This window comes from Bos grunniens, chromosome X, assembly GCF_055505025.1.
Source record: "Bos grunniens cultivar Pamir isolate PY7600 chromosome X, Bosgru_T2T1.0, whole genome shotgun sequence".
Taxonomy (NCBI): Eukaryota; Metazoa; Chordata; class Mammalia; order Artiodactyla; family Bovidae; genus Bos; species Bos grunniens.
Window position 1 is genome coordinate 30827551 of NC_141194.1, and position 13150 is coordinate 30840700.

Genomic DNA, 13150 nt, shown 5'->3' on the forward strand with positions numbered 1-13150 from the left:
GCTCCTCTGTCCCTGGGATTCTCCAGGCAAGAATACTGGAGTGGGTTGCCATTTTCTTCTCCAATGCATGAAAGTGAAAAGTGAAAGTGAAGTCGCTCAGTCGTGTCCGACAAGGACAGGCCAAATGTCTTAACTTACTGAGGTGTCAAGAAAACATTAGTGGTGATGATAATAATAATACTTACTGACTACTGGGTCAGGCCTACTTTTAAGAGCCTGATGCCACTCCCAGGCTCTTAAAAGTAGGCCTCTAGGGTAACCTTATATTTTTTTCAGTCTTCCAAAGTGGGAGCTCACTATTGAGAGTGAAGGAGGAAGCTGTTGAAAATAATGATGGGATAACAGGCACAGCCATGAATCATGACACACAACCTAGTAAAGACCCCTATCTCACTGTGAAATTATATGAAGCAAAGTCAAGGATGCTTATTTTATAAACTTTACTACTCTGTCAGTCAACTCTCAGCTTCAAACTATTTATTAACTACAGATTAGAGATATGAAAAGTTATAATGCCTGTTGCTGCTGCTGCTAAGTCGCTTCAGTCGGTTCGACTCTGTGCGACCCCATAGACGGCAGCCCACCAGGCTCCCCCGTCCCTGGGATTCTCCAGGCAAGAACACTGGAGTGGGTTGCCTAGCTCTATGTAATTCTGAATGTCTTTTAAATAATGCAAGAGTGGGAATTGATTATGATATGCTTAGGAGAGCATGTGGCACATACTGGTCACTCATTAGATGTCTGTTGAATGAACTATTGAAATGAATGAATAAATTATTAACTATATAAAAGAAACTTTCAAGATGATGAACTTCCAAGAATTATCAGGCTGTATATGTTAGTAGTAAATAGATAAACAACACTTTTTAAAAAAAAATTGCTTTTAAAGATTCTTTTCTTTTGTTAAAAAAAGTAATTCACATTAAGGGCAGGATTGAATGCTCACTACTAGCACAATCTATTAATCATGGCCTTTGCTAGGAAAATAATCAATCAGAGCAAATGTCTGTTTTTGAGCAAGGAATGGAAAAGCCAAACTTCAGCTTGATTTAATTTTCTCATTTTTACTCACATTTGTAGTAATGGCAAATAACTACTGGCATCGCATGGCAATCATATTTGGAAAATGACCAAATATTTGTTCACCTGACACAAATGAACAAATGTAAAATGTTTACTACACGAATGGATACTAAGAAGTAACATAATTAGGGATTAATACAAAATGAACCAGATTTCTGGAAATTTGGATACAGTTATTTGTACAATATAGATCATCTGGCCTATGAATTTCACCATCTGTATTTTTACTTTCATAATATTTATTTTGTGATTTATTTTGAAAATGATTCTTGACTATTATCAATATTACAAAACTTACTCCTATATAGAAGCTTTGCTACATAAATTAATTTTTAAATCTTACTTTTTAAAAGTAATGTCATAGTTTTTTTGTTAAAAGGCACTTAACTGAAATTCACTTTCTAGTAAAATTTCTTCTTATTGTTGTTTTGCCACTAAGCCATGTCTGACTCTTTGTGACACCATAAACTGTAGACTGCCAGGCTCCTCTGTCCATGGGATTTCCCAGGCATGAACAAACTAGAATAGTAACTTACTATTTAAAAATAAATGGCAAACTATGAGGCAAAATTTTAAATATATTTAATACAATGAAATTTATTATGACTAATAGGAATGTATAATATATACTACCTATAAAGTTATTTAACATCAAAAATAGTAGACATATAACTAATTCTGAACTAAACATGGTTTCTTGTATTAGATAATTACAAGTGGTTCATAGTAAAGAAGGTTCTGGAATATAAGTTGAAAACACGGCATTCAGTTTTCCAAAAAGGGCAAAAAGCAAAGCAAAATCATTCATATGATTTCTTTAAATGAAAAGAAACCTCAAGTTTTCCTTCAAATGAACAATGGAATGACATGGGAAAACACTGAATCAAAACTATATTTTGCAATAATTTGTAAATAATTTTTATATTTAAATAATGTGTTCTCAAATAAGTCATATAATCTTTCTAGGATTTAGTGTTCTAATCTAGAAGATGTGAGAGTAATTTGGTTTCATTACGCTCCTTCCGTCTGAATAATGCTATGAGCCTACAAAAGAAATGTTCCATCTTTCTACTTTTTCAATCAAGTACAGGAAGCTTATAAGGTGATTCAAAATTAAGACTGATAAAAAATATTTTGGTTTTAAGTAATGGGTAGTCTGTATGCAGGTCAAGAAGCAAGAGAACCGGACATGGAACAACAGACTGGTTCCAAATTGGGAAAGGAGTGTGTCAAGGCTGTATATTGTCACCCTGTTTATTTAACTTATATGCAGAGTACATCACATGAAATGCTGGACTGGATGAAGCACAAGTTGGAATCAAGATTGCCGGGAGAAATATCAGTAACCTCAGATACCCAGATGACACCACCCTAACGACAGAAAGCAAAGAGAAACTAAAGAACCTCTTCATGAAAGTGAAAGAGGTGAGTGAAAAACCTGGCTTAAAACTCAACATTCAAAAGATGAATATCATGGCATCCGGTCCCATCGCTTCATGGCAAATAGATGGGGAAACAATGAAAACAGTGACAGACTTTATTTTCTTGGGCTCCAAATTCACTGCAGGTGGTGACTGCAGCCATGAAATTAAAAGACGCTTACTCCTTGGAAGGAAAGTTATGACCAACCTAGATAGCATATTCAAAAGCAGAGACATTACTTTGCCAACAGAGGTCCATCTAGTCAAAGCTACGGTTTTTCCAGTAGTCATATATGGATGTGAGATTGGACCATAAAGAAAGCTGAGTGCCAAAGAACTAATGCTTCTGAACTGTGGTGTTGGAGAAGACTCTTGAGAGTCCCTTGGATGGCAAGGAGATCAAACCAGTCAATCCTAAAGGAAATCAGTCCTGAATATTCATTGGAAGGACTGATGCTGAAGCTCCAATACTTTGGCCACCTGATGTGAAGAAATGAGTCATTGGAAAAGACCCTGATGCTGGGAAAGATTGAAGGCAGGAGGAGAAGGGGATGACAGAGAATGAGATGGTTGGATAGCATCACTGACTCCATGGACATGAGTTTGAGCAAGCTCTGGGAGTTGGTGATGGACAGGGAAGCCAAGGGTGCTGCAGTCCATGGGGTCGCAAAGACTCGGACACGACTGAGCGACTGAACTGAACTGAAATGGGTAGTTGAAAAAATACCTACATGTAACTGCTAAAAGAGCAGTAAAGAAAAGGGAACACAAAGTGTCAAGGGCAGGAGAAGATAAAAGAAGGATTAAAAGAGAGTAGGAGAGAATGTGTCACATATGCTACTCAGGCACAAAAAACCCTGACACGTATGCATTTAGAAAAGTAGATTCATGGTAGACATAGATAGTTATCAATTCACATGAGCTACTGCAGTCATGTCCAACTCTTTGCAACCCTGTGATCTGTAGCCCACCAGACTCCTTCGTCTATGGGATTCTCCAGAGAAGAATATTGGAATGGGTTGCCATTCCCTTCTCCAGGGGATCTTCCTGATGCAGGGATCGAACCCACATCTCTTTTGTCTCCTGCATTGGCAGGTGGGATCTTTACCACTAGAGCCACCTAGGCAAAAACATACTTTACAGAGAAAAAAAAAGAGAGAGTAATAGTGGTGGGGAGAGGTTAGAAGGGAGAGAACATTCCCTACCTACACACACACACACACACACACATGTTCAGAGAACATACAAATAAATATGATGAGTATATTGAAATCAACACAGAATCAGACATGCGTATGAAGATTAGAGAGTGGGACACTCAGAGAAAGAAAGAAAAAAACCCCCACAGACGTTAGCTTTAATTACATTGCCATCCTGTAGATCTTATGGATATTATTGTTAGATTGTAAAACTCAAAATACACATCAGACAAAAATGAGGATATCACTTCATGGTCCTTATCTGGAGGAAACCACAGTTTAAACCAAGACCTATATTTCACCTCAAAGCAACATTTTCCACCTGTGTTATACACAGTGCTGGCTCGGCCACAGCAAGTTAAAACAGTTTTGCAACAAACCCGTTAGAGAGTCCACCACTCTCTTTAAGGCACAGCTATATTATCTCCCATCACTGTTTTCTGTATTCGGTAATAAAACATAAAAGTGTCAAAATAATTGGTAAGTTGGCTAAATACACAAGGTACAATGTGATAGAGTCAGCTGTGGAAAAATGCACCTGCCATCAGGTATTATATTAGCAGGATGTTTTTAGAAATACTATATGTTAAGGAACTGCATGTCTATATTCCAGCAACCACGACCTACTAGTTACAATTCTAACACTCTAGTTTTAAATGGAGGAGCTTGCTAGAGAGTACAGGCAGGGGAGTCACCATCATTTCCTCTCTCTTCTAATGACTGAGAATTTAAGGTTTAATGATGATCAAGACCATCTCTTGATCATCTTGACCACCTTATTTTTTTTAACTGTTGACTTGTGTAATGACATAAATTGGCTTTAATCATTCATTTTCCATTCTTAAATTTAATTCAACAGGGATAGGGTGGCATTAGGGTTGAGAAGAGACAAATGCTTTTTAATATGACTAGTGAATAAGATTCCAAATTCTATGAACTTTAATGGCAAAGACATAGTATAAAAATTATAATATTGGGATAAAGACACAGATGTTATGAATGATATAGAAAATAAGTCTACACAAGATGGTGTTCACAGTTTTAGTTTTAATTTTCTATCATAAAAAAATTGACATTCTATTCTGTTGCAGAAAAGATAAAATCTTGACATATGCTTCACTATTCACAAAGCTACTATTATAAGTTTTTGACAGTTCTCTCACATTTCCTACAATTATAATTTTTGTGTTCCATTTTGTAATATCAAGGAATGTTTGGGGGCATCTTCCCTCCTTGTTCTCTTCTTATGAGGAATGATTTTATTTGTAGAAGTGTTGTGTGTCTACAGCATTTAATTACTTGGAAAATACTTTCCCTCAACATGCAAGTGTCTATAGGTATATGTGGCTATTCTGAAATCATTAAAGGAAGAAACTTTACATTTTACAGTAGGACAAAATTAACTTAAAATTTTAAATTATGATTATTTACACAACTGAAAGTGTCAATATGTAAAAATAAAAGATCCCCCCCCCAAATATCTAATTGTTTGAATTATAGAGATCAAAACACACATTTTGAATTTAATGTCATATAATTGGTACTCATTTAAGTTCATAAATATTTTTTCAGTCACGTAAATGATCTGCTTCAAGAACTTCAGCATCATCAATTAAAAAATATAATGAATATTCTGACAATTAAAAACTCAGTCTCTGTTTTTTTCTTTTCAAATCATTTATGTAAAGAAATGTTTCTCAGTGTAACTTTTTCATGGCTCTCAATTTGGTCGAGTATTGATGAATGGCAAGCAATTCTTTACAGGCAATTATGCTAGTTTTGAAGGAATCCATTTCATAGTACATGAAAATTATACTTCATGGTATTTTCTTGGTATGGATTTGCTCCCGGTTTGAAGGATTACAATTTGCTTTATATTTTGCATAGAACAAAGTTAACAGGTATTAAATGTGCTCAATAAAGTAGTAGAAATGTGGTCAAAAGTGGATGAGAGGTTTCAAAACATACTTGGAAGGTCAAAAGCATATATGGAGACAGTACATATGGGGATACAAAAAGTAAGGGAGAAGAAGCCTTCAGTACAGGGGATCTGAACTTGGCAAAACCTGGATAGTGTTTGGATTAAAGATGTCATGATGTCTGAGAATAAGAGCATGTATGAAAGCCTGTAGATGAAAATTTGTGTCAATATCAAAACTACCACACAATGAATGGCCTTATTTTAACACTGAACTACAGGCAGAAATAAACAAATCAAAACAGTGAGTGTGGTTCATACCTAAAGAAATTGAACTTCGTGTCTGGAAAGAATTTTAGCATTGGTACGAATAGCTCAGAATAAAGCCCACTGTATTATAGACTTTGAAGGTCTCTTTCAACAAGAGACTCAGCTCTCTACCTTAGCACCTAAAGTAAAATATCCCAGTTAACAAGATCCATTCATGTACTTAGAGCTTGTAGTCTATTTTCTCCTTCTTAAATATAAATATACAGAGGATTGCTAGCAGTATTAAAAATGTTTACAGCCCCAAAAGGGAAAATAGCATGGGAGTGGACAAATTTCTTGAAAGACACAACTTATAAAAGCTGACACACCAAGAAAAAAAAATCTAACCATTCCTGTATCTATTAAAGAAATGGATCCATTATCAAAATTTTTCTCACCAAAAAACCTCAACAATAACAACAAAACAAAACAAAATACCCCATGCACCAATGGCTTTACAACTGAATTCTTCCAAATATCTCAGGAAGAAATGATCCCAATATTCACCAATTTTCACCAGTCTTTATATCATTCCAGAACAAAGAAAGAGAGAACCTCTGAACTTTATTATTAAGTCTAGTCTAACATTGCTATCAACACTCGAGAAGGATTCTAAAATAAATTACAGAACATTTTATGCCATGAACAAAGATATAAAAATCATAAACAGCATATTAGAAAACTGAATCCAGCAATCTATAAAAAAGTAGAAGACATCATGACCAATAGGATTTATTTCTGGAATCCTAGAGTAGTTTCACAATCCAAAAACAATGACTGTTGTTTGTCACATTTAGAGGAAAAAAAAAACCATAGGATCTTTTTAATAAATGCAGAGAAAGTTATGAATAGGTTACCTATTCATAATAAAAACTTGAGAAAAAAGCATAAGGAAAAAATTCTTTAACCTGATTCAGAGGATTATAAAAAGTCCTATAAGGAACGTAATATTTAATGATTAATTACTGAAAGCAGACCACCTGAAACAGGAAATGACTCAAAGCCTCCCATTATCACCCCTTCCCTTAAACATTGTTTTACAGGCCCAAGTTTATGCAAAAACAATTAAAATCCTAAGGACTGAAAAGAGAGAAACTACCTCTATTTGATGACATGATTGTGCACATTAAAAAAATCCAAAATGTTTTACAAAACATTGATATTAGTTTGTGAATCTGGTAAGGACACTGGATATGTGTTTAATGTAAAAAAAATCTATTTTTATATGTCAGCAACAAAAAGAAAATAAAACTTGAAATGAATCCCATTTATAAAAGGACCAAAACATCAAATATCTGGGATTAAATCTAATAAAACATGTGTAGGTCCTTTGGATTGAAAACTACAAAGTATTTCTAAAAATGCATTAAAGGAGTCCTCAATAAATGAAGGGATGTAACATTTTCACAGATTAGATGACTCAATATTGTAAAAATGTTAACTGATCTATAAGCTCAACACAATTCAAACCGATATTCTGGAAGGCTTTAGTAAAAATTGGCAAGTTGGTTCTAAAATTTATTTGGTGAACCAAAAACAGCAAAAAACAATCTGGACTAAGAAGAATAAGGTTTGAATTTTTATACCCAATTTTTTTTGTAAAACAAGTATGTGGGTTTGTGTCTGTGTGTGTGTATTATATACATGTGTGTGTGTATACATACACATGCATGTATACTTATATACATAGGTATATATACATATATACATTGTATGTATACATACATATGTATGTGTATATATATATACACACAAATATATGTTGTTGTTGCCTTCTCAGACTATTCTTTCAGAATGGAGGGATTTCCCAGATATAACAGCAGTAAAGAATCCCTCTGTCAATGTAAAAGATGCAAGTTCAATCCCTGGGTCAGGAAAATCCCCTGGAGAACCCAGACAACCCACTCCAGTATTCTTGCCTAGAACATCCCATGGATAGAGAAGCCTGGTAGGCTATCAACCATGGGGTTGCAAAAGAGTCAGACACAACTTATGACTAAACAACAACAAATGTGTATATTCACATATATATATTGTATGTGTATATACACATACACACATACAAAATAAAAGATTGTTCAGTGATACCCACTACAACATGGGTGAAACTTTAACACCTTATGCCAGGTAAAATAATCTCAACACAAAGGGACAGATACATTGTGAGTCCACTTGTATGAAATCTCTAGAACAGGCAAAATCATACAGACAGAAAGTAGATTAGAGGTTACTTTTAGGGAGATGGGTTCAGGGGTAGGGTGATGGGGAGTTATTGCTTAATGGTTACAGAATTTCTCTGGGGTAATGCATATGTTTTAGAAACAGATAATGGTAATGGTTTCACATTGTGGAAATAAATAATAAATGACCATAAATTGTATACTTAAAATTGTTAAAATGACAAATCTTATGTTATATATATGTACAATTTAAAAAGTAAATATACCAAAACCATTGAACTGTACACTTTAAAATGGGTGAATTACACAGTATATAAATTGTATCTCAAGCTGTTGAAAGGTGATTGTTAAATGTACCCCTCTGGTACTTTGAATTGATGCTTTTGAACTGTGTTGGAGTGTTGGAGAAGACTCTTGAGAGTCCCTTGGACAGCAAGGAGATTAAACCAGTCCATCCTAAAGGAGATCAGTCCTGAATATTCAATGGAAGGACTGATGCTGAAGCTGAAACTCCAATACTTTGGCCACCTGATGTGAAGAACTGACTCATTGGAAAAGACCCTGATGTTGGGAAAGATTGAAGGCAGGAGGAGAAGGGGATGACAGAGGATGAAATAGTTGGATGGCATCACTGACTCAATGGACATGAGTTTGAGCAAGCTCCAGGAGTTGGTGATGGACAGGGAAGCCTGGCGTTCTGCAGTCCATGGGCTCACAAAGAGTCAGACACAACTGAGCGACTGAACTGAACTGAACTGAACCCCTCTGGTGGGAGATGTTGATAACAAGGGAAAGTGTGAATTTGGGGGGAGGAGTCTTTGAGGAATCACTGTAACTTCCTCTCAGTTTTGCTGTGAACCTAAAAATGCTCTAAAAACACAAAATCTTCATTAAAAAATTAAACTACTGAACTGAAAAAAAAAAGGAAGATGATTGTTACAAAGCCACTGCAGTACTAGTTGAAGGACATTGATAATCAAGAGAATCCAGAACAGATTCATATATATATGTTCACTTGATTTATGACAAGGTTGTCATAGGAATACAGTACGGAGAGGACAACCTTTTGATAAATAGCCTTTTGATGGACCAACTGATGTTGCTTTTTTTAAAATTCATATGCATCACTTGGTTTTAAAAATGAGTATGCATTAATTTGATAAACAATTTAAAATATTATATTTAAAAAATAAAATATTAGATTTAATAAGTATCCAAGAAAGATGAAGACTCACAACTAAGTAAACAAATAAACAGTAAATAAATAACACATATTTTAGAGAAATTTAGCATGCATTGATCCTTGATTAAGTCTATAGTATTGGTGGTGGTGGTTCAGTTGATAAGTCGTGTCCGACTCTTGCAACCCCATGGATTGTAGCCTGCTAGGCTACTCTGTCCATGGGATTCTTCAGGCAAGAATACTGTAGTGGGTTGCCATTTCCTTCTCCAGAGGACCTTCCGGACCCAGGAATCGAACCTTGGTCTCCTGCATTGCAGGCGACCTTATTGGTAAGGATAAGTAATTTTGATTTATGATACTCATTGAGCTGGACAACATCCATCTTGCTTAAATATTGTCAACCTACACCTGAACACTGAGTGAATCACTTCATCTTTTTTCCAGTCTATTTCTTTAGAATAATTCATGTAAAGTAATAGTGGTATATAACTTGGCATTTGGTCATTACTGTACCATCATTCACCATCAACATTCCTTCCATTCACAACAAATCATACATACACCCAAATCGAATGGTCAATTAAAATAAAAACAAAAGAACAATCCATAAAACCAGCCCTCTTCCCCAGCCTTACCAATTAAGCACCATTAAACAAAAGAAATGCTTGCAGCATTTAACACATGTGACAGGACAGATGGTTAATGTCTAACCTTTATCCACTGAAGATTTGTCTGCTTGAGCTTATTTTCAAGTTTATCTTGCTCTTCTGGGCTTATGGGAGCACTTACAAGCACTGTTCCTCCTGTTTCATTTAATTGTTTTAGAATTCCCTGACGCAGGGGCAACTCTTCGGCCAGTAACTGAAACAGACAAATGCAACAACATTTAAAATGAATTACAGCACAATGCCAACTACCTTGTCTTTGCCTCTATTGATTAATCTATCAAAACAAAGAAAGACCAGAGGCCCACCAGTTCCTTAAATACCAAATTTTCTACAGAGCGCAGAGCTGGTGCACTAAGACACCTACGCCTAAGTAAATCAGCCCATCCTACAAAGGATCAGATCTTGTCTCCCTCAGAGATTTTTTTTTTTCTCAAGAGAAAAATGTTACGTAGTATGATGAGCTCTAAAACAATACCCTGAACAGTGTCAAAAGTCTAAAAACACACCTCTCAGAAATAGAATAATCTGGGCAAATATAAGCATCCTCTCAGGTATTAGGTCTCCATATTATAACTTAGCACAGTAAGAAATTCATTATCATATTAGAAGATAACTAAGAACATACCTGGTACCAGGCATTGTGCTAACTAACCTCTTCACACACATTATCTTTATTGCTATTGCTATTGCTAAGTCACTTCAGTCGTGTCTGACTCTGTGCGACCCCATAGACGGCAGCCCACCAGGTTTCCCTGTCCCCTGGATTTTCCAGGCAAGGACACTGGAGTGGGTTGCCATTTCCTTCTCCAATGCATGAAAGTGAAAAGTCAAAGTGAAGTTGCTGAGTTGTGTCCAACCCTCAGCGACGCCATGGACTGCAGCCTTCCAGGCTCCTCCATCCATGGGATTTTCCAGGCAAGAGTACTGGAGTGGGGTGCCATTGCCTTCTCCGACATTATCTTTATATCATGCCTTATATAAAAATGTTAACTTTATATAATAATGTCATGAAGTAGATCTTACTATCTTCATCTTACATAGAAGGAAACTGAGACAGAGTGGTTAAATATCAGATCCAAGTAGATAAGCAGAAGTAGAAAGCAAAAGACTGGTGATCCAAACTTGGGTGTTTTCATTCAAGAACACTTAATTTTGATACCTGCACATTCCTGAATTTTTCTTATTCATTTAACATCACATTAAAAGTGCCCTTTTTATGATCTACAAAGCTATCATAGTTTTATTAACTGTCTTCTATTTATTTGTATCTTCTATTAGCCACATGAGGCTATTTAAATTTAAATTAACTGCCAATAAAATTAAAAACTTAATTCTTCAGTCACATCAGCTACCTTTCAAGTACTCAAAAGGCAAGTGCAGCTAGTGGCTACTAAAATTGCTAATATTCAACATATTTATCATGTTGTTAAATGATATTGGATGGTGCTATAGGATGGTGTTGATCTAGACTAAGGAAAAAAAAGGAAATCAATGCATATTTATTAATAAGGGAACACCACCAAACATGTCTCTTAAATGAGTTATCAATTACTTTCCTATATATATATATATATATATATATATATAACACTCAATATATTTAGGAAAGATGAATTTTTAAGAACAGACTGAGTTTATTTTTCCATGGCATAACCATCCTCAAACTATGGATCAAAAACTTTTTATTTTTTGACTCTCAAATACCTAATACATTATCTGACATATACTAGGTGCTTAATATTTGTTTACTGAATTAAGCAATATTTTACTTCTTATACTTTATCCTCTGTCAGGTACACATTTCTTATTTCACAGAAATAAGTAGTTGACATGGAGTCTAATCTGCATGTGCAAATCAACTGAATCATTGATAAAGAAGCAGTTCCATTTCTCTTTGATTCTGTGACCTTGTAAAACGAGGGCAATAACCATTTTGGAAGTTTGATAAGATTAAATAAAATAGCAGATGTAAATACATCTAATACTTAGTATGTAACAGGGGATGATTGAATGTTAATTTCCCTTTCCCTTCAAGAATTAAAGTAAAATAGATCCAAAGGACTTTCTTTCCTAAAACTTAAACCATGACAGTTAATCCAACAGCACAATCAAAGCATCTCCGTCAGCCAGGAGAGCTAATCAGAAAGCAGCAGACATCAAGTGTGTTAGTTGCTCCATTGTGTCTGACTCTTTGAGACCCCATGGACTGTAGCTAGCTAGACTCCCCTGTCCAGAGGATTCTCCAGGGAAGAGTACTGGAGTGGATTGCCATTCTCTTCTCCATCATGTTAAGTGGGCATAAAAAACCACTTGAATACACCAGAAGTTTTATTCAACCAGTATAGAAAATGAACCAACATCACCTCCCCTTATCCCTGTAGGCAAACCAAACCACAAACCAAACCAAACCATTGCTTCAGGCAAACAGAATGCCTTTAATTAGAGGCTGAAGTAGGGAGACTGATTTGGCAATTAAGATCTCCTATAAGAAATTAGATCATTTCTAAAGATGCTCCCCAGTTTTTAAAATAATTTGAAGCTGTACAATTCTCCATTAAGTCTAAAATTAATTTTAAATCAGTTTAAAAAGTATCACTATGCATTTTATACACACACATACACAAACAGAAACATACTTATATATCCCATACATACTTTTTAAAATATATATATACTCACTGGGCTAAGACAAAATCAAGTTGTGAGAAAAATTACTGAAGAACTATCAGTATCCCAATGGGCAGGAAATCAATGACTGAATACATTTAAAACATATATTCTTATACTTTTTTTTCCTCTTTTTTGGCCATACCATGTAGCTTGTGGGATCTTAGTTCCTCGGCCAGGGATTAAACTCAGGCCATGGCAGTGAATGGCCAAGTCCTAACCACCGGACCACCAGGGAATTCCCCCTAGGTTCATATACAAGTAGGCCCTGGGAGATTTTAGAAAATAAAATTACCTTGACTTCCTCAAGCTTTTCTTTTAGTTGCTGCTCATTTCCAGGTTCAAGAGGAATACTAGAAATGTTATCTGCTTCTTCCAACCATAAAACAAATTCATTCAAATCTCTTTGAAATTCTGACAGGATATTCTTTTGTTCTTCTAACCTGGAGAAGAATAAAATTGTTTTAAAGAACATATTTCTCAAGTTTTCTTTTTTTTTTTTTAATTTAAGAAAACTCAAAA

At 35.2% G+C, this 13150-nt stretch overlaps 1 protein-coding gene across 19 annotated transcripts in view; it reads right to left on the reverse strand.

Moving 5' to 3' along the window:
- Positions 1-13150, reverse strand: part of DMD (dystrophin) — a 2667987-nt gene that overhangs the window by 834778 nt on the left and 1820059 nt on the right. For all 19 annotated transcript variants that reach the window (XM_086387503.1, XM_086387509.1, XM_086387510.1 and 16 more), the window contains 2 exons: positions 12924-13071; positions 10005-10154 (listed from right to left, as the gene is read on the reverse strand). In XM_086387503.1, coding sequence (XP_086243629.1) covers positions 10005-10154; positions 12924-13071 — 298 coding nt within the window. The remainder of the gene's footprint in view (positions 1-10004; positions 10155-12923; positions 13072-13150) is intronic.